General features: G+C 39.6%; 1 protein-coding gene across 3 annotated transcripts; it reads right to left on the reverse strand.

Moving 5' to 3' along the window:
- Window positions 1–39: 39 nt before the first annotated feature.
- pparg (peroxisome proliferator-activated receptor gamma) lies at window positions 40–27,525 on the reverse strand. 3 transcript variants are annotated; one of them, XM_034531797.1, is made up of 9 exons: window positions 27,234–27,454; window positions 12,707–13,006; window positions 12,130–12,296; window positions 9,807–9,945; window positions 5,494–5,693; window positions 3,389–3,506; window positions 2,926–3,122; window positions 2,566–2,809; window positions 40–1,440 (listed from the first exon to the last, which is right to left on the reverse strand). In XM_034531797.1, the coding sequence occupies exons 2-9, from the start codon at window positions 12,999–13,001 to the stop codon at window positions 1,193–1,195; spliced, it is 1,608 nt and encodes a 535-aa protein (XP_034387688.1). In that variant the 5' UTR covers window positions 13,002–13,006; window positions 27,234–27,454; the 3' UTR covers window positions 40–1,192. The 3 variants fall into 3 exon arrangements, with proteins under 3 accessions (XP_034387688.1, XP_034387687.1, XP_034387689.1); XM_034531796.1 differs by lacking the exon at window positions 27,234–27,454 and adding an exon at window positions 26,698–26,763; XM_034531798.1 differs by having other exon boundaries at window positions 46–1,440; window positions 27,194–27,525.
- Between the last annotated feature and the right edge of the window lie 126 nt (window positions 27,526–27,651).

Consider the following 27,651-nt stretch of genomic DNA (forward strand, 5'->3'; position numbering starts at 1 on the left):
GCAAGTTTGCTCGAATGACTTGAAGCAAGACACCGATTTCAAATAAAAAGTTAGAAAATATTTTATTTACAACAACCCCCTCTGGTATTAACCCAACCCCTTTTTTTCTGTAGACCCCCCCCCCGCCCCCCAAGAAACAAAATCTGATTGATCAGACATAGTAGACACTTTGTATGGATAAAAAATAATTTGATAGCAAAAATTATAACTCAGACACTTTTTAGGAATTAAAAATAAAACAAGGCTGAAAAGTGTATTTGAGCAAAAAATTTCATCCATACAAAAATAATACATATGAATTTACATTATACATTATACATGTGTAATATATCTTTTTTAGATGGCCTTCATTCGCCACAAAATATGAGCAATCCTTAAAGGCACAATATGGCGTAAACGGTTTCCCCGTCGTGGTAATGTGCCTTAAGTTGGCTTCACACTTTCTCACAGTTTCTGCAGGTGGCCGGGTGGACTAAAATACGTTACAGGCAATAATCTGATTTCTGTCTTTGTATAAAGCTGATTACAAAAAGATAGCACCTTCACCCTGATGCCAAAACAGAAAATTACATGTGCATTGTTTTGTGTGTACGCAGGTGAGCATTCATCCATTCGTGTGCGTTCACAGAGGTATTGAAGCACGTACACACTGCCGCTGCCTATGACGGTTGTAACGCAACATTGAGATAAGCTGCACATGAACAACGCTTACGCTACTGTGTAACACATGTTGTGAACATATTCACAATGATTTCTCCTGAAGGCACTTGAAGCAGGCGTTGCCATTTTAAGCTTCAGCTTGCAAAAAAGAAAGTCCCGACTCTTTCCGTTGTCACAGACGCTTGTCCGGATTGGTGGTAGTTTCGTATTTGAGCTGGCAGCCCACTCATTCGCAAAGTGTCCAGGCTCAGCGGTGGCTAAATGACTGTGCTGCAAGTTTCTCTGCTGCTGTCTAGACAAGATTGAACCCTCAGATTATGACTTTCTGTCCTTGATTTCTCTTTTCCTGTCCTTCCTCATCTCTTTCTCAATTTCAGTCAGCCTGTCTGGCTACCTCCCTTTATTTCAACACACCAGCAGCACAACGTACTTTATCATTATGATTTCACAAGTCATGGTTTTTAATAATACAATCTCTTTATTCTCTCCTTTTATTCCACTTTCTCTACTTGTCCTTTTCTCCTGTTGAATTCTAATACAAGTCCTTCATGATCTCCTGCAGTAGCGGGTGTAAGCACATGTCCACCTCCGTCTTTTTCAGCAGCTGGATGAGGTGGACGTGATCGGTTACGATCTGACGCAGGTCGGTCATTTTCTGGAGCAGCTTGGCGAACAGTTGCAGAGAGTCTGGGTGGTTTAGCTTCAGCTGCAGCTCAAGTGAATGCAGCACCGTCTCCTGCAGCTGCTCGATGGGCTTCACGTTCAGCAGGCCTGGGCGGTCTGGACGGGTGACAGAGACAAGGAGGATACATCAGTGACATTTCTGGGGATACATTAAGTATCTCTGAGGTCAACATCTCTGTTGGTTGAAACACCCTTAATTTAGCTGGCCCTTATTGCCCAACAAAGTTGTATTATTATTTTAAAAAGCATTCTTATCTTTATTTCAAGCTATAATCTTAGTTGTTTATGTTAATAATTCACTTAACTGTCTAATGTTTCACCATTATAAAGGTTCAAGGCCAGAATTTTATCAAGTGGTCACATGCTAACTAGCAATATTAAACCACGTAGTTTGGGTTTCTGAGGGAGGTTGGTTTAGTTTGCTGTTACACAGGCAGGAATAGTTGAGATTTTAACTGAATGGTTCCTAAAAAATGACCATCTATTTATTGTAAAGACAATAGAGAAGTGACAGTACAAACACCTTTATATCTCCAATATGAATAATCAATAACAGTGGAAAGAAACATGAAAATCTTGCTACACATGATGTAGTTACTGTTTCTTGCTCCCACGTGAAGCCTCCCAGCCAACTGATAAATGGGTCAAGGATGGCCATAGATAGTGTGTACAATGCATTCAGATTGTAAACAGCAGACAGTTTACAATACTTAACATTCACAGAGAACTAAATTGTCCTGTTGCCACATGTCTGCCAGAAAAGACGACACGATCATAAAATATATATTATATTATTGCCCACAGTTACCTGTTTAAAATAATTATACATATACCATTCTACACTATAAGGCTGAGTGCTCGGTAGCATTCTCCCACATTAAAGAAGATATTTTCTCTGGGCAGTAAATTCTCTCAATGGCAACAATTGAAAAAAGACACTGGCTGGTAAGGACCTTGAAAAGAAATGTTAGTCATTTTGTGAAATACTATTTGCTCTCGTCAGGAGACGGTTGATACCACATGTGTCTGTTCAGTATGAAAGATGTAACATTAAGACTTAGTAATAACACTCTAAAGCTAATACTAAGTATTAACTCTCTTCTGGCTTTAGCGCCATATTAACAGACAGACACAAGTGGAATCAAATTAATCCTTAAATCCGATTCAGACTAGGCTAGTATGATCTACAACATATCCTGTGGGGGAAAAAAGACCACTCACCTCCGCTGAGGATAATGACAGCCAGAAACAGTGCCATGTCGCTGTCGTCCAGCTCCAGCGTGTTGAATTTGACTGAGAATTCAAACTTTGGTTCCATCATTTGACTGAAAGGTTTCCTGAGACTCTTGAGGAACTCCCGCGTCATGAAGATCTGTCCGTAGGAGATCAGGGTCCCGTCTTTGTTCATCAGAGGCGCCATCATGATGATCAGGACCTCGATCACACCGTACTTCAGCAAAGTCACCTGGTAAAAAGGTGTTGACATGAAGAGCTGATGCTGATCAGGAACCACAGATATAATAATGGTAATGCTATAATGGTTTTACAGAGAAGTACACTCACTGCCTCTGCGCCTCTCACCTGATCATTGAGATCCAGATCGATGAACCCTGGGATACTCTTGGCGAACTCCGTCACTTCTCTCACTGCTTCGGCCGAACGTGATTGACAGCTGTGGAAGAAACGCAGCTCCAAAGCGTCCGATGGCGCCTGTCCACTGATGCTCATTCCCATTCCCAAAAAGCCATACTCTGTCTCCTGGTGAGCTCCTATGATTCCTGAAATCGGATGAGATGTGCACAGAAAGAAAGTCCCTGATGAGGCAGTTCAGTTGCAGCATTACAATAAAAAATAAACTCTGAAGATGTTTGATACATCTTCAGAGTTTTAAAGCCAATTCAACAGGGAAAGTAACATTGTGAGACGACAATTTAATTATCGGGTCATATTGATTGATAAATACACAAAGATCGGGAAGAAAAGAATACAAAAACAAACTTAAAACATCTCCACATCATGACAAAGATAATTTTGTATCGCTAACCTCCAAGTCCTGCTGTTAGGGCGTATGACTGATGCTGTTGCTCCTGGATGGGTATCTGCTTACAATTAATAAACTGCTCTCCTTCCATGAGTGACTTCATGTCGTGGATGACGAAAGGCTGCAGATTGAGAAAAAAAGAAAAGGAAAAAAGCAAGTGTTAGCTCCTCGCAGGTCTTCTGAGGACTCGTGAGCTTTAGATGTAATCATATGTCCTGTATGTACACTTTGGTCATGGCTTATGCATCGGACCACACATCTCATATGTCGGATGGACAAAGTAAATACATCTTGGCTGAAGGCTGTAGCTGACAAAAAACAACATTAACAAGTAAATGAAGAATAACTTTGTTAAAGTCGCACTTACTGGTGAAACACTGGCAAAGACATGCACCGTCCTAAATAATGAATGGTAACATTCATATTACATTTTCCTTTTTCCATAGCAGTGAAATTAATAATGAGACAACCTACAAAAAATCACAGCCAACAATATTCACAAAATGTTAAGAAATTATGTGAGTGGAATAGATGTATACACAGTATACTCTAGCAGAATATATATATATATATATATATATATATACTCTGTAAATGTAAATGTTTGTATGGACGTTCAGGGCAGTCAATTTTGAAATAAAAACGATTAAAACACAACTATGTACATTTTGAAAGAAGAAATATCACATTCATTATTTTATAAATAATAAGTTTAATTTATGAGCATGTGTTAAACAATGTAAATATGCTACAAAAGACAAAACCATTGACTACTCTACTCTACTCTTCGCTGTGGTTTAGTTAATAACCCACGACTTCCTCTGACCAACAGATAATGCTGTGCCATTTGGCTGCTATCGTTCTATGCTATGAACAGTCATAACAATCAGAGGAACGGGGGGGTCTGGCGGGGGGGTGCAGCCTTGAACTCATCTGACTTTGCAGAGAGAGGCAACAGAAAAGGGAAGAAGAAAAAGACTCAGATCCTGCTTGTAGAGTTGGGCCACAGATGTAGAGCCAATAATAATAACAACAACAACAATAGTAATCAAGTGTCATAAGAGTGTCTAGAAAAGCACTATATAAATTCGAAGTATTATTATTAATTTTATTATTATTATAATCATTATAATTACTACTTAGCTGTAACTGCTGCATGTTGGTTACTTTCATAATTCACTGTACATCAGAACTATACTTGAATTACATGTAAATATATGTTTAAGTGCTTGATTCATGCGTTTAATTCACTGATTTTACTTAATGACAATCTACTTAATTGGTTCAGTTGCTCAGATTAGGCTGGTGTTCAGTAATATTAAAATAGATTTATTCCAACCTGACTTTTGATAAGGTTTCACTGATTACTTAATCACATAATATAAAAGTATCATACCAGTTCTTCAATATTATTCAATATTTACCACAGTTTTCTTTGGTCTTGTCTAATTCAGTTGATGTGGATTACCTGATTAGGTCTCTTTTGAATACTGAGATTCAATATCTCAAAACGTACATACAAATAAATATTAAATAGACAGAAACAGATGAAATCTCACATTTTCATGCTTTTGGACAACATATTTCCTACAGTCCACTTAGAAATTACCAGATGTCTTACTAAATTAGTTAGAATTGTTGAGTAGGAATGTTACTGTATATGTCCTGTTGCTTAGCTTGACCACTGTAATCTGAGGTGTTTTCTAACAGCCAACACACATGCAAACCAGTCAATCCACTTTTCCTGTAAGAGCAGAAATAATAGCCTGAAAAGACCTTATCTGAACTACACTGAGCGTGGCAAAGAACACATACGATTTGCCACGCTCATTTGAAAACTGTAACGTTTCAAAACTCTGTCACTTCAAGCTTGTATTGTTCACCATTATTTTTTCCAGATAAACTGATTGTTTCATTTAAAACTCAATCTGCGTGGGAGAACGTTGTGTTATATATGACAATAGGTCCATAATATACTGACTGTACTGTAATATCCAGGAGACAATTTAATAATAGGTATTTTGCTCAGGCAAGCAATAAAGAGCACTCCCCCATCATTATAGATACAAACACATCGAGGTAAAGTAGAATAATGCAGCGCTGCTTACCACGTTGTCTCCGGTCTTCCCAGAGAGAATGGCCCTGGCCTTGACCTTGGTGAGGGGGAAGTATTTCAGATAGGCCTCATACAGATGCCGGGCCAGAGCCCTCAGATCTGCTGCGTCCGGGTGCATGTGCACCACGTCCGATGAGAACTCAGCCAGCAGTTTCTCCTTCTCCGCCTGGGGCATTCGGCCAAAACGAATGGCTGGGAAAGAAAACAGACACAAAAACACATTAGCACACAAATAGACGCAGGTTGGCACACAGGCAGGCACACACAAACACACACAGACACATACAGCACGCAGGAACAATCACTGCATGGACACGACACGAAACAATACATGTAAAAACATTCATGGGACTTTCTCAACAAGGTAAACCACAAACCCTCAGTGTAACTTACTCCTGTCACGTTATCCAAAGCAACATGTAATGCAAAACGACTAACAACCGTGTACATTTTACTTTCAAGTCACAATCCAGCCATGACAATCCGCTGACAAAATGTACCGTCTCAAAACCATTTCATACGACCACTAAAGCTGAAACTCGTGCAACACAAGGCAGCTAAGATTGTTTATGCTAATAACATGTTGAAATTAATGTATATATACATATATGATTTTCATAATAAGACATGAAACAGCCCTAGCATCATATTATATTACATATGTTACATAACATATATTATAATATATTTTTAATATTATTATAATACTTTACTTTATATACTTTATTTCTAATCTGACGTTGGTGAGTGAGCTTCAGTTAATTTCCGCCATGGTTGTTTCATTTCTATCATATCTCTAATATTTGGACAGGGATCGATTAATCAGATTGAGCAGCTAATGTCCACAAAATGAGCTGCTATCTCCAGCTAACAAACACGTTATTGCTGAATACAGAAGCAAAACACATTGAAGAATAAATGACATTAAAATAGGGGAGAATTCACTTCAGAAGGGTGACATTTTAGCTGTTGCTCAACAATATGTTTGGGATCACTAACGAAATGAAAGATTTTAAGAGACATGCACTGCTCAGAGCTTTACATTACCATTCAGGAACAGGAAACTCAACTTGCAGCAACACGCAACAAATTATTCTCCTGTAATTTTACGAGGCATGCCTCGTCAAGCAATTACAAAATGTAATTGAACAATACATGTATGTGTTTTGTTGGTAATGATGTATTCACAGATCATTGCTTAACCTGATCTCATATATTTACACAAGTCTCTTTTCTCCGCCCTTCTCCACGGGTTGCTGCAGGTTATTTTACACTGTGTAATTACAAACACAAAACAAAGAAGACGGGTCTAGTTTCCCTTTTTAACAGGATGGGTGGCTTTTTTGTGGAAGAAAGTCCAAAAGTTTATGTATTTTAGGGTCTATTTAATGCATTTGAAATGCTTGATAAATTCACAATTTTTCTTTACATTTAAGACAAATCTCAGGTGATGGTTTGCCAGATTTGCTGACTCTGTTTGAAATTGAACTGTATTCATAACATTGTATTATAGAAATTTTACTTTTTACTTGATGGTTTTACTTTTTCTATTTAGCTTCCTTATTTCCAACTGATTTTCCATTACCCAAGTTATACATCATTATATCACTATATATTAAGTTACATTACACTTAATAATAATAATCCATTTAATTTATATAGTGCTTTTCAAGATACTTTACATTATACACCGTAGACACAGCTACGGGGAGCAATGCAGGAGCAATGCAGGGTTAAGTGTCTTGCTCAAGGACACATCGACTAGGGCGGGGATTGAACTGCCAACCTCTTGATTGAAAGACGGGCATGCTAACCACTGACCCATAGTTGCCCCACTTAGCAAAGGTATTCTTGATTTTATTGTGAAAGTGGTGAAAATAATCTTTGTAATCTAACTGAAATTTTAGACTACGTTGTAAAATGGTTGATCCTCTTTTTTCTGTTAGTGAAAGTCATTAATTATCCTCCATTCAAGCCCCTGCACAGCGTGTACTGAGCATTGTGTAGTGAGTGTTTAGCAGTGTATGTGGTTGTGTAATGCTGCCTGAGTGATGAAAGTACACCTAAGCAAATGAATACCATCTAAAGCTGCCCTTCCACTCACTGGCATTGAGCCTGCAGCAGTGACACAGCAGTTTGGAGAAATCAGTTGTGATTTATGGACTCTGAGATGTCAGTCATTGATAAATAAAAAACCCAGACAGAGCAATATTTCAATAAGAACCAGCTGTACCTCATGAAATAAGAGATAGAGGATGCAAAGATAGGGACAGGGAGATAAAGTGCCCAGAGAGGTGAAACAAACAAATATAGTTTTGTATAAACTAATTATAGTAGATGCTATCGTCATACTGTAAATATAAAGCAGTTTTGCTGTTGAGCCTCAATACGTGACTGACTGCATCAGTTCAACTCATTAATTTAGAAAAAGAAGACAAATTATTTATGTATATATATATTTACAAACAAAAGTTTTTTAAGAAGAAAAATTTATGCTGACTTCAGTGCATATCACAGAGCATTAAAGTCCCTCAACCGACTAAAATTGCATTACCAGCCAAGCGTCTCGCTTAAGGCCAGAAGCTGTAGTATCTGTCATCAACCAACAAGCATTTCAACCCGAATGGACATCGAAAAACTGGACAGACATTGCGCGGATGAAGCCCCATTGTTGTCGTGCCTTTAAAAATGCTCACAATGGAACACACGGTCACGTCAATTGGATTATTATTAGTGTGAAAGAGAGAGAGATATGCAATGCTCTTTTGTAGACGTGAAAATTAACCGTCGGTGAAGACGCAAAATGAAGATGTTTCATGAGTGACGTAAATCTCAGGAAATGCTCACTCACTATAAAGCAAAGTACTGAGTGTGCATTGTAACAGAAGGCATGTTGACGCCATGTGTAGCCCTAGAAGTGATGGGGGCCAGAAGCCCCGCGCAACCACACAGGTGTTTTCAATTTCAATTTATCTGATTGTATATCTTCTTATGCTGCAGTAAGTTGTTCCACCCTGACAGGACAGTCAGGGAGATGTCAATCAAGCGCCACCTGTGCTGGCCCACACAGGTCCGTGCTGAGACTCACCTGGGAAGGTGGAGTCAGCATTTATATGAAAACGGGCTACAGCTGTGCCAGTTGATAGGCTCCAGTGACCAACAAAGGCAATTAAAACAACCTTTTCTACAGCTGATCAGTCATTTGTGAGGGCAAAGAATATTATTATACATGATTTATCTAGATATTACACTTGTCTGGTAGCTTTTACCATATCAAATAGGTTTCTTGTCTATGAATGTAAACTAATAAAAACCTCTAATCAGACGCTGCATGCGAATCTAACCGGCAGCAACAGCAGAAGCAGCAGAAGTAAGCAGTAGAAGTAAACAGTGACAGCCTGATGGATCGGCCCACAGGTCGCTGAGCGTGGGAGGTGTCGCCCGTTTCTCGCGACCTTGCAGGTTTTGGTGCATCTCTACCCCGATCTTGCATAGATAAAATCCTATGTGGGTGTAGCGTGGCTGAGCGAGGCGTGTGCATTTGTTGATTTCATTTGATTTTTTTATTCTGTTTTAACAGAGACAAAATCCTAAAATTGTATCTAAAGTTATATTAACAGTGTGTGCACAATAGGTGTGGTGAAATCACCCAACAACTATTGTAGCAATTGCTTGTAAATTATATTATCAGCTGACAATGTATCATAATTATGTTCTGTATTATTTCTTTACTGCATGCTGCCTTTAGGCTAACTCTGGCGCACTTAAAATGTTTATTATCAATGTGACAATAAAAAGATAAAACAAACTAACTGTACATCAACTGGGTAAAGTTAGCCTCTTTGACTCTTGCTGTTTGGGTGGCAGGTACATTGCACCAGCGATGGGACGAAACATACAATGTAGAGGAAGCAACTGGCAATATTTAAGGCAGTATTGTACATCGCTGCATATATTACCACCACAGCAGAGACCACATTAGCTCAGTTTGGTGAAGATGTATCTGCTGTTCTCATGGGGCATCAGAGGCAGAAGAGTTGGTCTACAAGGAGTAACCAATGTCTGCTTATTTAAAATCAATGGACATAAATGGAGGCTAATTTGTGTCTGAAGAAAATAGAATAGCACCAAATAGAAAACACCTCAATGTACACAAGCTTTGACCTCTCTTATCAGCGTGTAGTTTAAGCTTCTCAATTCACATGCAAGTTTATCTTTTAAATATATTTTTTTCTAGCTAATCATACACATGTGCTTTTACACTCACGGTTCTAAAAGGTATATTAGACAGAATCACCATCTTACCGTTGTGTGACATGCCGACGTTGAGGCACTTCTGGAAGCGACAGTATTGGCATTTGTTGCGGGACTTCTTGTGAATGCGACAGTGAAGATCACAGTGGTCATACACCAACTTTAACCTGATTGTGCGTCTGAAGAAACCCTAAGAGAGAGAAACAGAGGCGATAACGTCAGTTAGCGCTAAAATATCCCCCTTTTTTACATTTGCTCTTCTCTGCTAAATCTTTTTAAAGAATTCAGGCATTTACTTGAGAAAAGTGAAAAGGGACTATTTGTGTTGCCAAGGAAATTATGATAAGACATAAAGTAAAGAAAAACACATTTTCCTAGTGCCTAATAAATACAGAAAAAAACGTTATCAGTATTCTAGTTGAGACGTGGAGGGAGAAGGTCGAACAATTAATAATTTTTTTTGCATTACACTTTTTTACTTTAATATTCATTAAATAATTAAAGTTTGTTGTCGGTGGAGTAGCTCCACAGATGCAGATTAGATACCAGTTTTTTTTCTAATCTGAGGAAATCAAATATACTGCCAACAAGTGTGTTTAAAAGCTGAGATTACATTTCAGGGCGGATTTATGCTTTGATGTTTTCAACCTTAGGACCAGAAGAGCCACAAGACGTTTGCTTATCTCAGCTAGTTACTATGTAGCCATGGTCAAACTGCCAACACTCACTCCTACATGCAGTCACAGGTTTGTTAATGGCTGTGGTATTTGTCTTAGAAAGGTAATGGAAAGATTAATTGAAAAGACACAAAAAGAAAAACCTGAAGGCTGTAAGTTTTACGAGGATCATTTTTTGTGAGCATTGTTGTGAGCATATAAAAAATCTGCATGTGGACTTGTACTATGTGAAGGCTGGTGTGTTTGGCATCTGCATTCTTTTAACCACAGATGTTCCTTTTTTAATCGTAGGTTATTTAAAGAAGGAGGAAGTTAAAGGGGGTCATGGCTCCACCTCAATAAAGAATGTTTTCTGTTTTGAAACAATTAGGTGTTTGCCTGCTTGGCTGACCCCCTCTTCTGCTGAGTCTCCCCTGAGACTTGAGCAGAACAATGACTACTGTGCCTGACCATCACTATGCATCACTAAACCTCTGAAGGTACAGTATGAATGAGTCTTATGCCTTGTACCTCGTAGTAAATCTAACACAACAGCCCTGGCAGTGTCAGAGAGGTGCTGATTCAACCCGATGGTCATGGTCAAAGCTGTAGTTAGTGGTCGTGCTGTATTATTAACAATGGATAAATATGTATTTTGCTTGTTAACAAATCCCTTTAAAAAACACAACCAATAGTGACTTAGTCCATATCTCAATATTGTCTGACTTCTCTGCCCTATATGTGGCTCTAAGATGGCTCATTTATATATTATTTCAGACCTGTGAAATATTCTTGCAGCCAAACGGGGAAAAAAGTACTGCTGATGTTATTGAAAATGTATTTTGCATATCTTTGAAGGACAAAGTCACAATTTAATGCTTCTTATAATGTCTCCGTGTTTCAAAGAAACCGAAAACATTTGTGAAACTTCTCCCGCACTAGTTATTTATACCCTAAACTGACAGACCGAGTTTAAGTGTGCGTCTGTAGAAGCACAAGTCTTTGTTGAGCTCTTGCAGAGTGGAACATGTATGGGGCTTGTGGTTAGAGTGACAGACATCCAAAAGATAAAAATGTATAGAATTGTTTATTTCACAAACATGTTTCCGCTGTGAGTGACACATGGTGACAGAAAAAGGAAGACTGGCAGAGAAACAAAACTTAACAATTCGCAGTAAAAGTTGGTGTTTCCTGACATGACTCTCAGGTGGTATGACTATCCATTAGTTTTTGTTGACTTTTTGAGAGCAGCAATAATGTTATACTCCACTGCTGTGCACTGCAATTTAATAATATGCATCTTTTGAAGTAATTGGGGGCCAAAATGTATACATTTCTTTTTGAAAACTGAACAACAATATGACAGCATGTGTCCACTCTTGCCAATAAAGACAGAATTGCTCCACAAAGCAGTCAGTCGGCTCGGTGTGATGTGCAGAGCGGAATTCAACATAAAATGTATCTGCAACGATTTTGATAACTGACTGAATCATAATTAAAGTATTTTTTAAATCACAAGTTAGTTCCAGCCTTATTATTGAGAAGATTTGCTTTTTTTATCATTTGGGATCGGAAATTGCACAGCACATCTTTGGGTTTTGAACTGTTGGTCATACAGAAAAAACCAAGTCACTTTAATTATTTGAGGAAATAATCAGTGAATTATTTGATAATATATTCTAACATTTTAAACACTCATGATTATCTTTTAGTCTTACCTTACAGCCCTCACAGGCATGGACGCCATAGTGAAACCCTGAAGCTTTGTCTCCACACACACGGCACTCGATGTTTAGCGCTGCTGGCGACGTATCGTCCTGGAGCTTGGAGAACACGGCATTGTCAGAGTACTGTGGAGGTGACCTCGGCTCCAGCTTGATCAAATCTGATAGCAAAAACATCATCAGGCAGGAACAGTAGGACACCAGGTATAAGACAGATAGAAAACTAAAACCTTCCTATTTCTACTTATATCCACAGGTTTGATACTCGGTTGGTTTTATCCAGGTTTATTTCTATGTGCTTCCTGTATTGTAAACTGTAATAGGCTATAACCTCTATTCTCATGTTTTAAGCACAAGTGCAAATCAATATCTTGACCAACTTTTTAAAATGTGTTGATGTATTTTCACATGAATACTTTCATAAGCCAGGACTTGAGCAAATTATTCAATTCAATTTCTGCTTCCTATGGTTGAATTTTGCCACTAAACCTTGTGTGTATTTCCAAAAATCAGCATTAACAAACTAAATCAGTGTTGGGGCTGGTCACCCCATGACATAGACTGGACTTACTGTGCTTGTCTAGCTCCGTTCTGTAGCTGTACATGTTTGTGTAGTCCATGTTGGTCAGTTGTTCTTCATTCTGCGACGGACTGAGGTCATAGGCCACACCGGCAGAGGAGATGGAGGATACAAGCGGGGGAGACAGGGAGGACGGGATGGAGGAGGAGGAGGAGATGGAGGCGTAGTCTAATGTGGACAAATGCTTCATGTCGAGGGAGTGGGAGCTGTCGTCCAGCTCCGACAGCTCCACGGCGTTCAGACTGAACCCGACGGGCCAAGCTAGGAGCTGCTGGGTGTCCACCATGTCTACTGTGGAGAGAGATGAAGCAGTGACACAACAGCTGATGCAATATCTATTTGTTGACTGTATGTGGCCTTGTTAAAAGAAAACAGTAGAAGAACCCGAGAGAGGAGAGGAAGAGGAGCAGTTGGAGGGAGAGGATGAGAAACAGAAACAGAGGAAGGGAGAAAGAAAGATGACAATGAAAATATACATACTGCATTGCACATAGTGTTAATGATTAAATATGTCCCCCCCCCCCCCCCCCCCCCCCCCCCCCCCCCACACACACACACACACACCCCGGCCCTCCAGCTCGTTGCTGCAGTCTGTCTGTTATCTGGTAAACAGGGAGGCAGATTATGTCTCAGTGAGTACAAGACGAACTCTGGCACTGAGGAGCGTCTCTTCGGCTCAAAACACTGTCTTCCTCTGTTGCTGTTTGGGTGGCTCTCTGTGTGATTGCCCAACCAAAGGACACAGAGAGCAGGACTGTTTGAGCCTGCGTCTGTCTGGGGCCAAGGATGTGACACGGACTGCACCTTCTGAGTGTCGAGATGCGTTACAGATTGTTAACTAAGAACTGTGGTGGCATTGCTCCAACATCAGAGCTTGTTTGAACTTCTAGGGCTTTTTTCTTGCTTGTAAATCTTTAAAAACAGGTACAAAAATGTATATTTGTTTATAAAAAGGTAACAATAATTATAAATATGAAAATGCTGAGTATTTTAATGCTGTCGATTTGGTGCATTAGCAAGTATCTACAGCAGCAGGTTGGTGTATGTGTGACTGACTCAGAATGAATTACAGTGCCCAATGTTCATCATAATGAAGGAACATGTCAGTTGTGTGGCTCACTGATGCATTTTATTGAACTTTGAACAACAGACAATATTGACGCAGACATAACTTTGTAGAATATCTTGTTGTAGAATATCAATGATGTATTTAATCGTTAAAGTGGCTTTTCTGAACTTTAGGCAACACAGCTATAACGCATTTGAATTGATCTTCTCTGATAAGTAAAAGCCTTAAATATACTTATAGGAAACGCAGGCCAGACAACAAAATATTGGAAGACAAAAAAATACAATGATTGGATTTTGATTTTGTGTAACCTGGTTTGACCGGGGATGATTTTTGTCTTGTTAAATTATATATTTTTTGATTCAAAATCAGAAGGAAGAGGTACATTTTTCTCGAAAACTGGAAACTTTCTTTTTGTTCTGAGAAGGAGGAAGCCATGCTTGAATTCTGAGCTTGATGTAAACTAAAGAAACTCTAAAAAGGAAAAGACCAACTAGCTACAGTTTATAAATAATCAGTAGAGTAAAAGGACTGTTCACTAAACCACCTGGCCTGCCAAACAACCTTTTGTAACAACACACATTTTATAAATAAAACTCCCCTAATCAGCCTCTGATTTGGAGAAAAAAAAGGTAACAAAGAATGCAATACATTATGCAACAGTGCAAAACTAAAATAGCAATACTCGGATGGCACAGCAGCACCAGCTATACAAATGGCTTGAAATGGCTCCAAATTACTTGGCAAAACATCCTTGTGCAGCAAACATCCTCTTCTCTGAACCACTTATTGTTTCCTTTTGACTTGTTCTACTGTGGCAAAAAAAAATCAGGGGGTGATCCACTTAAAATTCACATTGACTGTGACATTGTTTCAGAACAAGAGAAAGTGTGTGTGTGTGTGTGTGTGTGTGTGTGTGTGTGTGTGTGTGTGTGTGTGTGTGTGTGTGTGTGTGTGTGTCCGCAGGCTGTAGCTCCACTGTCTTGGAAGCTGCTGCGGGGGAAAATGCTGACTATTAATAACCAGAGAAATGTGGATATTTTTCCAGGTCCGGATATTTGTTGGTCAGTTGCCAACCGATCCAAACCTAAAATAGATGGAGCATTGGAGTGACTTGTGTCCTGGTTGGCATCAAGTTATCATATGGATACAGGAATGGTGGTAGAAAGAGCCCTAGAGATGAGAGGGCGAGTGATAAGGTGAAAGCGGTGACAGACAGCGAGTCCTCAGATCACTTTAAGTAATCAAACTGCCCCCTAGAGACTTCAAGAAAAAAACCCTACTGTTAGGACATCCATGGTCTGTACGCAGCAGGCTCATGAACACAACTGAGAAAGTAAAAAAAGGAAAGCGTCTGCAGCCAAGGTAAAAGATAAAAACAAGTTTGTACTGTAACTTCTCCAGTGTTCATAGAAACACTGCACTAGAAAACCCACTGCATTCAACATGTTTGTATCTGTGAGTGCTGTGTGGGCAAACAGCATGTCAGACATTATAAAGGGTGACAGATGATTACTATGGATTATGCTGTGTATACTCTGTTTGCAAAGGGGTGTGTGTGTGAGCACGTGCGTGACAATCATGCCGGTGTTTCCTGATTTCCACACGCCAGAACTTGTCTTCCAGGTTCGAGCACAGCGTGTAGGAGTGCTTTCTATCAGCTATTGCCTCAGACATGACATAATAACAAAAGGCCAACAGTAAAATGGCAAGCTACTCAACTGATGAGACTGTGTGTGTGCGAGCCAACACGTACAGGGTCAACCGTCTGAGGATATGCGATTGGACAAAGACGTTGATTAAGGGGGAGGGAATTAACCAAAACAAAGACTGACCCGCAACAGCTGGATCATTAAACACAATTATAATACTATATTGTCAACTCCAGGAGAGGGAATTATGTAATTCTCCCAGTCTGAAAGCATCAGTTCAAGAAAAAAAGAAGTCAGATGTGAAATCTTTCCTTCAGGGACAAAGTTGCAAAACGAATGAAATGTTTTTGCAACAGTAATGATTCAGTCCAAATCTGACTAAAGCATAGGCTGGGGATTCTGTTTGTACCTATGATAATGGACTTGTATTACATTTAAAGAATTAGTACCAAAAAAAAGTTTAAAAAAAAAGAAAAAGTGTTTTAACACAAAGTTAAAAAATAAAAATGAAATAAAAAAGACGAAAAGAGAATGCCAAAAAAAAAGGTCCCAATGAATAATCCATCATTATCCATAAATCATCTGAGGGTGTAGAAGTTTCCTACACACAATTAGTCATTCAACAACCAAGCAAAGAAAAGGTACACGGTGAGGAGTTTAGGACATAGGACAAGCCAACACAGAAGCCGGTCTGGTATATTTTTTTGTAAAGTGGGAGACAAAAGGCAAAACCTGCCCAGCTGCATTCAGACGCATTCATTACCACTCTTATCTTCTCTGTTTGACTAAAAACTAAGCTCCCTCCCACTCTTTGGGCAAGAACTACGGCAGTAACGTCAAAGCAGACACTCACTCTGACACAGCCACTGTTGGAAAAGTGTTTTAAATATCCCAACGTTTTGGGTTAGAAATTCATTGGGTTGCTATATGATAACTCAAAAATTGGATACAATATACAGATGAATACATGTTTAGATAGATGTGTACTTTATTCTAAATATGTATTCATCTTTATATTGTATATGTATGATGGTGTTTGCACACTATGGGTTTTTCATACATCATAAAGTGAAGCAAATTGGAAGCAAACGTGCCTGTGCTGTACACACCCAGTTTAGCTCAGTCTAACACTTTCTTTCTTGCTCTTGCCTTTGTAACATCCAAAATGACGTGAATATTTCCCCTTTTTGGATTTTTGTTCCTGTACATTAAACCATTTGTGTCATCACATTTGCCCTGTGTGTATGTGTGACACACAGAGACGGAGAGTCAGTGCATGGAGCTCTGTGACTTCCTGACCTCTTCGTGTAAAACAGCATGTGATTCAGTGTCAGTGGCTAAAACAAAGATATGCCTGCCTGCAGGTCGGCCTCACAGCTTCTCTGAAAGGAACAAAGTGTTTGATATTTGCCTGGTTTGTCCTGCATAAAGCAAATGTGGGATACAGTGCAAAGATCCCATGTTGTGATAATGCTGTACTTGATTTGTAAGTAACTGCTTTTACCACACACAGCACACAGCAGTGTGTCTGCAGAGTATGACAAGCTGCCTGCCTCACTCTTAACTTTTTTTTTTGTTTTACTCTGTGTGGTGTGAAGTCAATATGGGCATAATTACGTGAAAGGGCCTTCCCCTTCTGCATCTAAATGATCAAACAGGAGAGTAATGGAAAACCAAGTGCAGGCAAAGTGTCAGCCAGAGGTCTGGCCTGCCCTCTCGACCGAAACGAACGTCTGAAAACCCCACTTGCGCGGTTTGTAATGAATGTACTCATGAGACTTCAAAGCTTGGCACAGTTGGAGGTAAGAAACCATAATCTCTGTCTGCTTGGCACAGATCTGAGTGAAACAGCACCCCACTCTCTGATTTGTATTGGACTTTTTTGTCAATTTTTTGTGTTTAAACTTCCAAAGCTAGGAGAGTGTAGCACTGATAAACATCAGGTCAACCGGAGGTCAAATTGAGGGGGAGGCAACGCTTCTTATAAAATGGGCACAAATGGAAGTAACTGTGCTTTTCTACTTAAAAACATGCACACGTAGGTGTGGATTATTATGCAGCTGAGGAGATTCTTTATCTTACAATATCACAAGTACTTCATTTCTAATTCTCACTGAAAGCTCTGGGTTTCAAAAGAGCACCTTTTCCTGCATGTACACAAAAACATACACAAGAGCACAAAGTAAAAGCCAGAAGACTATCTGAAGAATAAGGAGCCGTCTCATATGACCTAGTTACAGATATTTGGTCATTTGGCACTTTTGCGGTGAGAAAAGTAAAAGATTATCTATGAAATGCGCACTGGGGCGACCAAATATCACAATGATCTTGCACACAAACCCAAGCAAGCTTACGAGGCGAAGAACTTTCCAAGAAAAAACATACTCTATATTAAAAAAAAGACTGGTTAACCTACAGTACCTCACCGATGCTCCAGAGAGGCTAAAAGTGTAAATGGACTCACCACACACTACGCTAAAAGCTCAAATGTATTCATTGCAGCTATCTGACAGCCGAAAGCCTTTATCAGATGTGGCAGAACACTGTTTTATTGCATTCGTTGTAGGTATCCACAGCTCATGCACTGATTCAACATCATGAACTGAATGAAAGTGACACACATGCACACGAGTACAGGACAGTCCACTCACCCAGTTTCTCTCGTTTCAATTCACACCGTGTTCAGTGGCAGCAACCAAGTGACAGTGACAGAAGCAACTGGTGTGTGTATGGTCATGCTTTTCCTCAGGAAGTGATGACCAGTAGAAAGGGAACTACACACACACACACACACACACACATTTGTTCTCTCTGTCAGAGTCTTGGCTCAGCAGAAGTGCAGACAGCTAACTATCATGGGGTCTAAGCGTGTGTATGTCTTTCGTTCCTCTTTCTTCTTTTTTTTACATGCGCACGTCTCAGCATAATTATACAGAATACACTTGTGTGTGTGTGTGTGCCCATGTGCTTAAAAGTGTTTTCTTGTGTGTGTGTGTGCTCTCCTATGTAAGTGTGTGTGTGTGTGTGTGTGTGTGTGTGTGTGTGTTTAAAGTGGTAGACATCAGATGCAGATGATTTCCTGTTGCTTCACTCTGACAGGCGACCTCATCATGCCTCTCTGGTTGCACTTCTCTCCCTCTGCTCAGTCACTCAGTGTCGATGTGACGCCGGTGACACACTCACTTCTGCCTCCTCATGCAATACCAATGCAATACCTGGAAGCACTCTGATTTAATTTCAAAAGTCTAGAGATCATTTTCTAGCCAGAATATGAGACGTGGCAATACAGTGATGGCAATCAATGTGCATTCATTGTCCTTTCAATATATTGATAAACAAGTCAACTTTTACACACAGCATCCAGTAGAGTAATTTGTCTCTTACTGTAAATGTCTTCAAATTCTACTGAATGAAATGCTCTCACACGTTCCCAGAGCAAACAAGAGAGAAGAGGTTTCCTCTTATTGGTCGTGACATTGGGACATTTCTTTCTTCATTTCCATTTCGTGCATAAATTACGTGACTATACAGGGATGCACGGACAAAGACCATGCAACACTGGTGTGACTGACTGAACAACACAGAGACAGAAAGTCTTAGCTGGACTGCAACCATCAATCATTCACTCACAGCGGTGTTATTTTAACCAAAAGGTCTCACGGTTGGCCAGGGAGGGACAAGTGGTCTCACATTAGCTTGAGTATTAGCTTTCACTACTCTCATACGACAAGTGTGAGACAATGACAAAGAATGTTGATCAGCACGTTTTCCAAGACGGAAAGTAATCAGTTCTTGAAAGGTTTGGTTTAGATGACGTGACTGCTAGGTCTGAGATGTTACCCTGATGTTCATGAAACTCAAATTGATCACAACTGTACAGATGTGGCAACTTTACTCAGAAAATAACTTCTCGCTTTGAGGTCATTTCAAAACCATGCCGATGTTAACCTGAAGGCTCACACATAGTGAGTGCCACACACCAAGACAGATCAACCACCATGTTTGATAAAAAGATGTAATACTGTCAGGTACAAGTTAAAATCGCATTTAAAAATGACTTCCTGTCATACAATAGTTGTTCCGTCTAAGAAACTCTGTATCAAGTTTGGCATGCTTGTGTAGGTCCTGTGCACTGACACTACCCATCCCCCAAAGACCATCTAATATCAATGTAACCACACTATTGTTTGTTTTCAGTGAGCCAAAGTGAACACAAACAAGCATTGCACTCTCAGTTGTAAACACGGACGAATGCCTCATTACTAGGACTTCCCCTCTGATGAAGTTCACCAACGGGGCTTCACCAACTGAACCTCGTACTTTGTGTTCACACTTAAAGGCTCATTAGTGGGAGCAGGCGCTGTGGACCCCGAGGGGCCTCATCAGGTGTTTTCGGTGAGCTCGTGGAAATGTGTAACTCAAGCACTGCAGTTGGGGTCAAACACACATGATGACTGTTTTCACCAAAGTGCACAGTGTTCTAGTCTTTGCAGAAAGAAACACACTACTGAACAGCTTAATATATAGATACCGCTTTCAGCAAGAGGTCGCGAGTGAGATGAGAGGTGGTGCCTGTGTGTTCACTATGGAGATACAGCTAGGAGGCAATTGGCTTAGCTTAGCAAAAGCGGTTTAACAGTCAACGAGTCTGCCTCTAAAGCACATTGATTACAATGCTGTATCTCATTTGTTTATTTCAAATATAGAAGCCTAAAATAAATGTACATAAAATAATGTATGTTATGGTTTTATCGGGAATTAGGGCTCCAGCTCAAGAGTTAGACATGGCTTCTTCTCATCTAACTCTTTCCAATAAAGCAAAGAAGCATACATTATGTGTCTGCTCCATATGTTGATCTCTGGGAATCTGCAGTTTTAACAATAATCTGAGGACATGAACTTTCCCCTAATTCCTTTAAATAGTTATGAGTTAATGTTTTTTGAGTCTCTTGAGCCCCAAGAGCTTCCTTCGTGGATAAGGGGAAGGAGTGTTGCATGCTGTCAAGGCCTCACGCACGCACGCAGGAACGCACGCAACCACGAACGCACGCACGCACGCATGCACGCACACCAGACAAATACATGTATGTGCCATGCTGTCATGCTGACAGACATGTGCAAAGCAAAAACAAAGCATAGTTCTGGGCCCACCTTCCATTTATGCCAAGAGAACAAAGTCAAAAGCTATTATCTATTTGTCCTTGTCTCACACACACTGACACACACACACACACACACACACACACACACACCTCTGAGCATGAGAGGAGGGGACTCTTGTATGAAAGTGGTATATTTTAGTTTTTAAAATCTGCATAAAAATGTATTTTGACTTTTAAATTGTATTGTTACACAATAGGAAGAAAAAAATTAAAACTTAAAAGAGGCGGTGAATATTTATTATAGTCTCTGTATGCTTTTTTTTGTGTAGAATACAGACCCGGAGGAATCTTATGTGAAAGGAGTTGTCTGGAAATACTCACAGTTGTTGAAGATGACGTTGGGACGGTCCGCTCAAGTCCAAAAACACTAAGCATCGCCCTGATTATTGAGGAACGGATTGTCCTGGATGATTTATGCGACATCCCAACTGCATTTGCCCTTTTGTTTGGGCTCATCTATGTTCTCAACCTGGAGTATCCGAAGGACTTGAGGTACACTTTCGAAGTAATTCAAAAGTTGTTCATGAACCTTGGTACCCAGTGCTCTGCCCGGGTTCAGGCCTTAAAAAACAGTTTGCTCAAGTAGCCTGCCATTTTTAAACCCCGCCTATGGTCTTGGCTGGATTTTGAGGGGGGTAAGAGTTCCAAAAAGTTTCTGAAGGCCAATGTACGGGTTGCAGTTGTCTTGTTACAGACAATACGTTGTGTATATGTTCCATCATATACCATGTTCCAAAGCTTGTTTCAAGGCCTTGATTTTGGATTCACAAAACTGAATTTTTTTTTTTTCTCTATGCATTTGGATTTTTAAGGATGTTGACCCTCTGCAGTCTATGTTCAAGTGTTGACACCTGGATATCATATAGTTATGCAAACAAATGTTTACTTATTGTTAATAAACATCTTGTGTTTTGAAGAAGTTTGTTTTCTTTAACTGTTGACTTTTCCAAAGAAAACGGTGTACATTTTTAATTAATTTAAATGAAGGCAACATTGCAAAGAATTTTGCGTGTACTCAACTGATGGGCAGTGCAATTTAGTAACAACACATTTTAAGTTTAAAGTAAGTTCTCTCAAAAGTTCTCTCTTAAAGTAAGTTAAGGGCTAATGTGTTGTGTCAACTTGTGATAAGAAGTTCACTCAAAGGGATATCTTAAGTTTGTCAAACGTAACATTACTATTCAGACCTACTTATGTATTTAAGTTAACACTACTTAAAATATTGCATTTGATAGTTACATCTACTCATGTACTTAAGTTCAGAACAGTTAAAATATTAAATTGGAGAAACTTGAAATTTTAAGTTAAAAGTAAGTTCTCTCAACAAAAAATGTTAAGTGCTTTTGATGTATGTTTTCAATCTATAAGAACACACAATTTCAAGTTTCTCCAATTTAATATTTTAAGTAGTGTTAACTTAAATACATAAGTTATCACTTTGAGTGAACTTCTTATCATAAGTTGACACAACACATTAGCCCTTAATTGAGTGAACTCAAAAAGGCTTTGCAGCTGGTTGCCTCACTTTTTTAAGTTGACTCAACTTTTTTTTTTTTTGAGTGCAGGAGGAAAATGAGCATGACAGAAAGACAGACATGAAGATCACCAACTAATTTGATCTACCCAATTGTCCGTTACGATGATGTCACAGAGGTTAATGATGACTTTACGTGAGTGGGATCTCAGCTGTGGGAGTCGTGTGAGAAATCTCTGCGGTGAAGATTTATAGCGAAACTTGTGTTTTGACAGAAACAGGGAGTGAGAGGAGGGCAACATGGTAGGAAGAGGGAGAGGTGCAATGTGGGAAGGGTCATACCCTGTTCCTCGAAGTGGAGAGGAAAAGACGGGAGTGTGCTGCCTACCGCTGCCGTTTAGCTGGACAATAACAAAACAACCCGTGACGTGAGTCTCATTCACAGAATGTACTCTAAATACGTGCACACAAAAGGAACTGATTTAGAATTGTCTGTGAAAAAGGATGGCTCAATAAAGGTTTAAAATTAGGAAAAATAAGTGTCAGAGTTAGTTCAACAATTCCTCGTTTAACGTTTAACCCCCTCCCATTGATTGTGAAATAACTACGCAAAGTACGACACAATACTGAAATTTATTCAAAATGATCAAATTGTAGTAAATGATAAATAAGAAGGGAAGCTATTAACTGTCTTTCTTACTGTTTAATTTCCAAGATCCCTTGGCATTTAAACAGTATTATCCAAAGTTATATTGAGGGGGCGGATTACATCATCCGGAGCGGAACCTGAACCAGTGATGTCTCAAACAGTGAACCCACGTAGACCGCTGTGCACATAAGAGTCTGAGTCCGTCTTTAACTCCCAATAGAGACCAGAGGAGCTGCTGTTTGCTCCCACATCTTTCTTAAAGGGAAATTAGGACAAAGTTTGTGAGATGTCCCCACTGTCTGTTGACTAACATCTATGTTAAAGTGCATGGCAAGGAACACTCTTCTTATTAGTGTGTGAGTGTACATTTGTGTGTTGGGTCTTGTTGTTTGTGTGCGTGTGGGTGGATTATAAAAAACGACAACTGTCTCAAAAAGCTCCAGCTTCACTGTATTGTTTTATGGCAATTACATTAATTGAGAGTGTGTTTGACAGGATGCGACACACAACAGCTGAAATGATTTGGGGTCTTTAGACGGGTCCTGCCTTATCATCAATATGATGATTCTGGGTTTCTTTTTGCCAGTTAGCTCCACTTTTCATAAGTGTCACCTTTAATTATGTTTGTTAGGATATAACTGTAGTGGTAAGGCACATACTACATTGATGCATATGACCTGACAAGCAGGCGCCTGGTTCATTTCTCAGCAGGCCGGGCTGCATGTCTCATTTCCCGTCTCTCTCTCTACTGTCACTATCAATAAAAAAATTAATTACAAAAATTATTATTTTCACAATATGACAATTACTGCATAACCTCATTACCAGATAATTGTCGGATTACTAGCGTTTCTTATCTCACAGGATGACATTTTTAGTGATATTTACAGATTACAGGCTTGATCTTGGTGAGAAAAATATTATAATATTATATCCAAACCCATTATAATATCTCAGATGTAATAAACCACAACCATTCTTCTGCTTTTTTACCTCCAATATACTTAGAATGTCTTGTCTGATTAGGTCCTCACCTCATTTGTCCTTCTTTTTGTTCACTCTTTTTCACTCAGACTTGCATTCTGTATCCTTATCTATGATGCAGTTGCAGAAACCCTACGATTGATCTCTGAGTCTACAATTAAACTACCTGCTTGTTGCAGTCCGAATCGACTGAGATCCCACAACATTTCTAAAGTCCACAATCCAAAGCATGCAACTACTTAAAGAGTATTTAGGGAGTTTGGGTGTTACTAAACACGTTGTACATACTGTATGTTTTATTTGCTGAAGAATGAGCCAACAGAACAGAAACGAATCTTACATTTGATGCTGTGACTTTTTTTACTAATTAAGACGGAAACTGAACACCAACTTTAAGTGTGAATGGGAGACAATGTTAGAGAAATATATGCTTTTAATTTGATAACTTGTTGATTTGGCCCAATAGCCACCTCTTATGAAAATGCATTCTTGTCTCTGAAACTGAAAACTTGCTTTGACTTTTCAGTCGTTGAGAGAGAGAGAGAGAGAGAAGACGTCAACAGGTGTAACAGTTACAACTGATTTATTTTTTTAAATGTTATCTAGACTCTATTAGCAGTACATTAACATAAATAGGGGAAAACAACTCTAAACTCATGCAACACACTCAACTTTTGACTCAAACTAATTTAAACATATTTTCCCAGAAAAGTTGAGCTAAATGGTTAAGATAGAATTCTGTCACTTTGTTCAACTCTTTAGATCTTACTACAATACTGCAACAGATACTTGTACATATACTTGCATGTAAACGATCCTGCTGTTAAGATACATCCTGATCCTAAATAATGACAATAGAATCAGATAGATATAGAAAGACAGAGATTGCACAATGAAGAAGAGAGGACATTGTGGTTTGCCAGAATACGATAGAGCTGATATTTTTCATTAGCAAACTATGTTGATGTCAAAAGAAAATCCAATTCAGCAGCAAAAACATGATGCTTAGTAGACAGTAAATAGTGATATAATTGGACTTAAAGTTTATAATCGTAACTAATTAAAAGAAAAACTAACTGATGAACTTAAGTTCTCAGCGTAATTTGATAAAATGTAATCAAAGGTGAGCTTTTTGAAAATGTTCACAAAAACAATAAGAAAAGCTGAATTATAGCCAAAAGCGGTTATTTATACGGACACACACGTGCAGCAGAACATCTTCTTTCCTTTCATGCCGTGATTATGTTTAGCTCTCACAGAGGTTTGACATATCACTTTTCAAGACAACTGCTTAGAAAAGTGACAACTGTTGCATATGGTATTTTAAATTAACACAGATAAATAATAAAATAAAAAAACTAAGACAAAGCTGCGATTGTAGGCGTCTTTAAAATCTTGACTTTGGTCTTTAGACAAATTGAAACAAGGTTTTTAGTGGAAGTATGTTGCCGATGTGTGTAATATAAACATAGCATGGTATCTCGAGACACTCCTTTTATTTACAGAGCAAAGTCCATTTCTGCTCAGTCATTCACATGTTACACACACACCTCTCTTTAGGAATTATATAATTCGATAAGCAATACTTTGACTGGCTGGCTCACGCTCTATCAACACACTCAGTCAGGTAGTCCGACTCAAAGCGACGCACGCACAGGTTCGACAAAACGCTCTCCAGTCAGTCTGTCTACAAGGGATTCAACACAGAGCTAACAAGTATGCCCAATGCCACATAATTACCTTATTAACATGAAAGTTAAGCAAACGATTGTGTTAAAATCATAAAGGTATATTATGACACTAATCTGGATAAGCGTTGTTAATCAGAGAAATGACCTTTTATAACTTCTCCAAAATAGAGGTTGTTTCTCAATCACAGATTTATCATCTGTTCCTCGACTTTAAAATAGTCAAGTTACATCAGTGGTGACATTCTAACCTTTAATAAACCATTTTCATCATTCCGATACACATAGAAGAGTTTATAGCATCAGTTTGATGGTTAATGTCCTTATTACTTAATCATTATGGCACTATCTGTAAAACCCTGTGACTTTTCTTTCAGGAAGTATGACTTTCTCTCTTTTTCTGATTTATTTGGAGCAGTCTGGTTGGCTTTTAAGCAAGAGAGCATCTTACTTGCAGAGACTTTACAGACCGCAGTGAACTTTGCACATGGATTTATTAGTGTGATATTGTCTGCACATTCATCTGCATGCCCAAAATAACATAAAGTCGGACTAAAATAAAAGTAGATGTAATGGTGAGGGATAAATATCTCAAGCAAATGTATCATCTTTGCAAAATACATTTTGAATACTGTAATAAAACTACTGAAAACTAATGGATGCCTTGAATGTCGGCAATAGCTTGCAATAATGTTAAGTGAGTGGAACAAACTCAGGCAAAAGACTGCATGATTACACTCGTTTTAATTGTCCCATTAGGCCTGTGCACACCAAGAGAAAAAATCATGCCAAAATGTATTTCATTATGTACAAACATTTAGTTTTGAACAGCAAACTTAATTATCTGCACACGTTCCCTGATTGTTCACCGTGTTGTCAGATTATTGACATAAAGATCATACAAAGTGATGAAGGGAAAGCTTCCTCAGCGGTGAACAACTGGACTCACTGTTGGCACTAACAGTCTGAGTCACGTACAACAAACTGATAATCTCTCTTTCCGAGTTCCATTATCATATCATAATAAAACAACTCGAGGCCAGTTCACATTAGCTGCGACGGAGCCACGCAGCAAACCTCAGAGAGAAATCAGTGTTGGCCCCTGAGCTTGTGTCCACATTACTGCTGAGTCACGACCAAGACTTTATAGTCAGTTCCAAAACACAGAATTGCCCAGGCAATGTTGTGCAATATCTACAAATCCCTCACATGACACCGAGAATAAAGACACAAGAGAAGAACATAAACCATAAACGTTATAAACCCTGATGAACTACCGAGGAGGGAGTGAGACACAGACTCACCTGAGTAGTTGTGACCAATTTGATGGTTAAACTCTGTGCCTGGTGTTTGCATGTCAAACTCACATTCACACTGACACACTGTGGCGAACACCTGACTGGGTGCCAGTTGTCAGTCCTGTGACCGCCCCCCCCCCCCCCCCACCATGCCGCACCCCCCACCACCCTGCCGCCCCCCCCCCCCCCCCACACACACACACACACCACACACACACACACACCACCACCCATCTGTATGCCAATGCAATACAAAGTCCACCATATTGAGATAAACCATTTAAATAGGATGGATAGAAGAGTTTTCCCGTTTGAATGTTTCAGCATCTTTTAGCTCAAATTATTATGTTCAGAAAAACAAGCTGGATTATTGAATATGATATGGCAGAGTGTGTAACTCTGCATTCTTCTGAAACAGACTCAATGGTGACGGGTTAAATGACCTCTTAAACCTGTGCTTTGCAGCGTGTTTAACATCCAAACCAGCAGCCGAATCACTCACGCAGCGCAGCAGACTGGGAGCCGAGCGGAAGGTGACTGACCCGAGATCAGTGCAAGGGAAGCGCGGGGCGGACGGAGCCTGCACCTCCTCGTCGAGGTTGGACCGGGTCTTTTCTTCGGTCGCGCGTCAGCCTCGGGAACCGTGGCTTCGCATCGTCGGTGTCAGAGTGGTGAGCTGTGTTCGCTGTGGAGGTTTCGGGTCAAGCTGCTCTTGCTGGTCGGTGTCTCTCTCTCTCTCTCTCTCTCTCTCTCTCTCTCTCTCTCTACTGGTCATGCTGCTGTTGCTTGTCGGTGTCTCTGTCTCTCTCTCTCTCTCTCTCTCACCCCTCTCTCTCTCTCTACGCGACTCTCCCGGTATCCTGAGGACACACGCAGAGGCATCAAGTTACCGTTCAGCTGTGACTACGGTTTATGCCGCTGTTGAACTCTTTTCTGACGGTGAAATAAAACATCAAAGGA

Source organism: Cyclopterus lumpus, chromosome 5 (genome assembly GCF_009769545.1).
Source record: "Cyclopterus lumpus isolate fCycLum1 chromosome 5, fCycLum1.pri, whole genome shotgun sequence".
In the NCBI taxonomy this organism is placed as follows: Eukaryota; Metazoa; Chordata; class Actinopteri; order Perciformes; family Cyclopteridae; genus Cyclopterus; species Cyclopterus lumpus.